General features: G+C 37.1%; 1 protein-coding gene across 1 annotated transcript; it reads right to left on the reverse strand.

Annotated features, from left to right (window-relative positions):
* Positions 1 to 657: 657 nt before the first annotated feature.
* LOC141317129 (protocadherin gamma-A12) lies at positions 658 to 4,064 on the reverse strand. The gene has a single exon (XM_073832939.1). The coding sequence runs from the start codon at positions 3,991 to 3,993 to the stop codon at positions 1,600 to 1,602; it is 2,394 nt and encodes a 797-aa protein (XP_073689040.1). The 5' UTR covers positions 3,994 to 4,064; the 3' UTR covers positions 658 to 1,599.

Genomic DNA, 4,064 nt, shown 5'->3' on the forward strand with positions numbered 1-4,064 from the left:
GAAGAGTGCTTGTGTGAAAGAATGTAATGCAAAAAGACATTTTTTTAAATAAAATGACTAAATCTCCTAGAAACTATATCTATCTATCTATCTATCTATCTATCTATCTATCTATCTATCTATCTATCTATCTATCTATATATATTTATTTATTTATTTTGTGTGTATATATATATATATATATATATATATATATATATATATATATATATATATATGACAATCAGTCAAACGGTTTTTTTTTTAAGATTATTAATGTTTTTTAAAGAAGTCTCTTCTGCTCACAAGCCTGCATTCATTTGATCCAAAGTACAGCAAAACTGTACAATTTTAAAATATTTTTACTATTTAAAATAGTTTTCTATATGAATATATCTGAAATGTTAGCATCATTATTCCAGTCATAATCCAGTCACATGATCCTTCAAAAATAGTTTGATTTGCGGCTAAACAAACAAACAAACAAACAAACAAACAAATAAATAAATATATATATATATATATATATAAAATCATCATGTTAAAAACAACTGAGTAGAATTTTTTCAAGTTTCTTTGATAAACAAAATTAAGAACAGCATTTATCTGAAATAGAACTCTTTTGTAACTAAATGATAAATGTCTTTATCATCACTTAATGTATAAGGTTAGATTAATAATTAATAATCAATAATAATAGTTTCTTGCACAGCAAATCACTAATCAATAAATCAACAACTTTAGCACTCTCTATTCTAATTCTATTCTTAAAAAAATGGTTTTCTAACTGTTTGTTTTCTTTATAAAATAAAGGCCTCTAACACTAGATTTCTCTATTTTTCTATTCTATCCATTTCCTTTCTTTTTTTATTATATAATTTAAAAAAACAAAACAAAAAGAATTGCTTTTTGTACCTGGTTAGGCTTTCTGAGACTCGTCATAGCACTTATATATTATTGCTCTTTTGTTGATTTTGATTGCTTCCAAAGTCGCTTTGGGTGAAAGTGTCTGCTAAATGTAAAATGCATATTAAATGGTAAATCCGCATATTATAATGATTTCTGAAGGATCATGTGACACTGAAGACTGAAGTAATGATGCTGAAAATGTAGCTTTCATCACAGGAATAAATTATAATTTAAAATATCAATATTTAAATTAAAATATTTAATATTTTTACTGTTTTTCCTGTACTCAAATAAATGCAGGCTTGATGAGCAGAAAAGCCTTCTTTAAAAATCATTAAAAAATCTTACTGTTCAAAAACTTTTAACTTATGTTGTACACACACACGTATACACACACACACACACACACACACACACACACACACACACACACACACACACACACACACACACACACACACACACAACCATTTAAAGCAGATCAACACACAATAAAAATGTCTTTTTAGAGTTTGGGTTTACAAATTGTGTAAAATAAATAATCTCACATGCAAAATCAAAGCAGAAAAGGACATACAACATAATAGTGAGGGACTCACTGAAGATGTGCATTATAATAATGAACATTTTTCATTTGTTTGATTAAAGGCTTTTCAGTCCAATTTGTTGATAAGGATTTTCTGTGTGATTGTCAGGGTCAAACCATCTGGGTTAGAGTTTATGTGGCACTAAGAGCTTTGCACGTGTGGCACTGCAGCCACCCACATGCAATGACGTGGCTCTCTTATTCAGCATGTCCAAATCAACAAAGTCAGAGCCAAATCTGAAGTCCCCTTTCCATGAGCCAGTGGTTAAGAATGAGGTATATCGATCATCTGTCTGCAGAGTATTGAAGCGGCTAACGTCAGAGTAGCCAGGTGGTCCATAGGTAGGAGGAAAAACAGGTAAGTTTGTAGTTGAACGGTACATGTATCGGTATCTACATAATCTCATATAGACCATGGCAATGATGAGCACAAGGAAAAGACTAGACATGCCTGCCAGAGCCATTATTAAATATAAAGTAAGGTCACTGTGTCCAAGTGATTCATCTGTGCCACGTGCAAAGAGCTCATCGATGACAGGCAAGCTGTCTTCTATCATAATATTGACAGTTGCAGTTGCAGACAAAGACTCAAACCCATTATCTCTCACAGAGACTATCAAGATTTGTTTGATTTCATCATCTTCTGCAAACGGCCTCAGTGTCCTAATTTCCCCACAGTGCAGTCCAATGGAGAACAAATTAGGGTGTGTGGCTTTTACAATTCGATAGGACAGCCATGCATTGTGTCCTGCATCTGCATCCACCGCAACCACTTTGGTGACCAGATAACCTGCAGGAGCTGCTCGAGGTACAATGTCATGCGCAAGGTACCCATCAAACTGAACTGGATAAAGAACTACTGGAGCATTGTCATTCTGATCTGCAATAAAAATCTGGACAGTACATGTGCTAGTGAACGATGGCCTGCCTTCATCACGTGCCATAACTTGAACATGGAAGTGAGTGGATATTTCGTAATCAAAGGGAAGCAGAGTAAATATCTCACCGGTTTCTGCATTAATGGAAAGATGAGAGGTTGCATCTTCTGAAAGAGAATACATGATTCTAGCATTCTGCCCTTCATCTGCATCATCAGCTCTGACCTTAATAACTGGGGTTTGTTGAGGCTGATTCTCTGTAAATTTGATGCTGTAGTCACTGTGTCTAAAAATAGGAGGATTATCATTAATGTCTGTGACTGTTATGGCTACAGTTTTACTGCTGAATAAACGGGGTGTGCCAGCATCCACAGCAATCACGGTTATGTTATAGTGAGGACACTGTTCCCGGTCTAAAACTCCATTAATCACAAGCATAAAGTAATTCTTTACCTCTGCCACAAGTTTAAATGGCACGTCATCAGATATCTCACATGTGACCCGTCCACTGGTGCCAGTATCAAGGTCATAAACATGCAGCAATGCCACCATGGTTCCAGGTGAAGCATCTTCTAGCACAGTAGCCGAAGTTGATTTAATTGCAATAACAGGTGCATTATCATTCACATCTATTACATCTATAATTAGTTTGCAGTGAGATGACTGCCCACCCCCATCTTTGGCTTGTACATCCAGCTCGTGAGAACTGGCTTCTTCATAATCCAAATCACCCATGACCTTCACCTCACCCGTCATATGGTCGATCTTCACAACCCCCCTCGTCTTATCAGGCACGTGACTAAAAGAGTAACTAATTTCCCCATAAATCCCGCTGTCTAAATCTGTTGCATTCAATTTAACCAACACAGTGCCTCGAGCTGAATTTTCCTGCACTCTGACTTTGTACACACTTCGAGCAAATACAGGAACGTTATCATTGGCATCCAACACGTGAATGTGAATTGACGCTGTTCCAGAACGAAAAGGTCGGCCACCATCCACTCCACTCAGAGTCAGAAAGTGATCTGCTTGGTTTTCTCGATCCAAAGGCTTTTTAAGGACCAATTCAGGATATGCATTATGGTCCACCTGGGTATTCATCTCCAAAGCAAAATATTCATTCTCACTGAGTTGATAATGCTGAACTGAATTAGCTCCTATGTCAGGATCGTGAGCACTTTCAAGTGGAAAACGCCTCCCTAGGACTGTTGACTCCAGTAGCTCCAGCTCAATCTGACCGTTATCAAATGCCGGACTGTTATCGTTGATGTCCTGGATGTCTAAGAGGAGACTGTACACTTTGAGTGGATTTTCCAGGAGCAGTTGGAATTGCAGGACGCATGGCGCAGACTGTGCACAAAGCTCCTCTCGGTCCATTCTCTCGCTCACCAACAGAAATCCTGTTTCTGCGTTCAGCTCGCAAAACTGACGGCTTCCCTCAGCAACAACTCGAGCATTGCGCCTCACGAGCTCAGTCACATCTATTCCCAAATCTCTCGCCACATTGCCGATGACGGAGCTTCGCTGCAACTCCTCTGGAACTGAATAACGCACTTCACCGAAAGAACCACACATGCAGATAAAGCAGAAACAAAGTTGAAGCCAGAAATTGGCCCGAATGCATCTTGACAAACAAATCATGTTGTGAAATATTCTTGTCTACATTTAAATGAAAAATAATAAAAATAATGACGTTCAAAGCACATTCTGAA

This window comes from Garra rufa, unplaced genomic scaffold (assembly GCF_049309525.1).
Source record: "Garra rufa unplaced genomic scaffold, GarRuf1.0 hap1_unplaced_364, whole genome shotgun sequence".
NCBI classification, from domain to species: domain Eukaryota; kingdom Metazoa; phylum Chordata; class Actinopteri; order Cypriniformes; family Cyprinidae; genus Garra; species Garra rufa.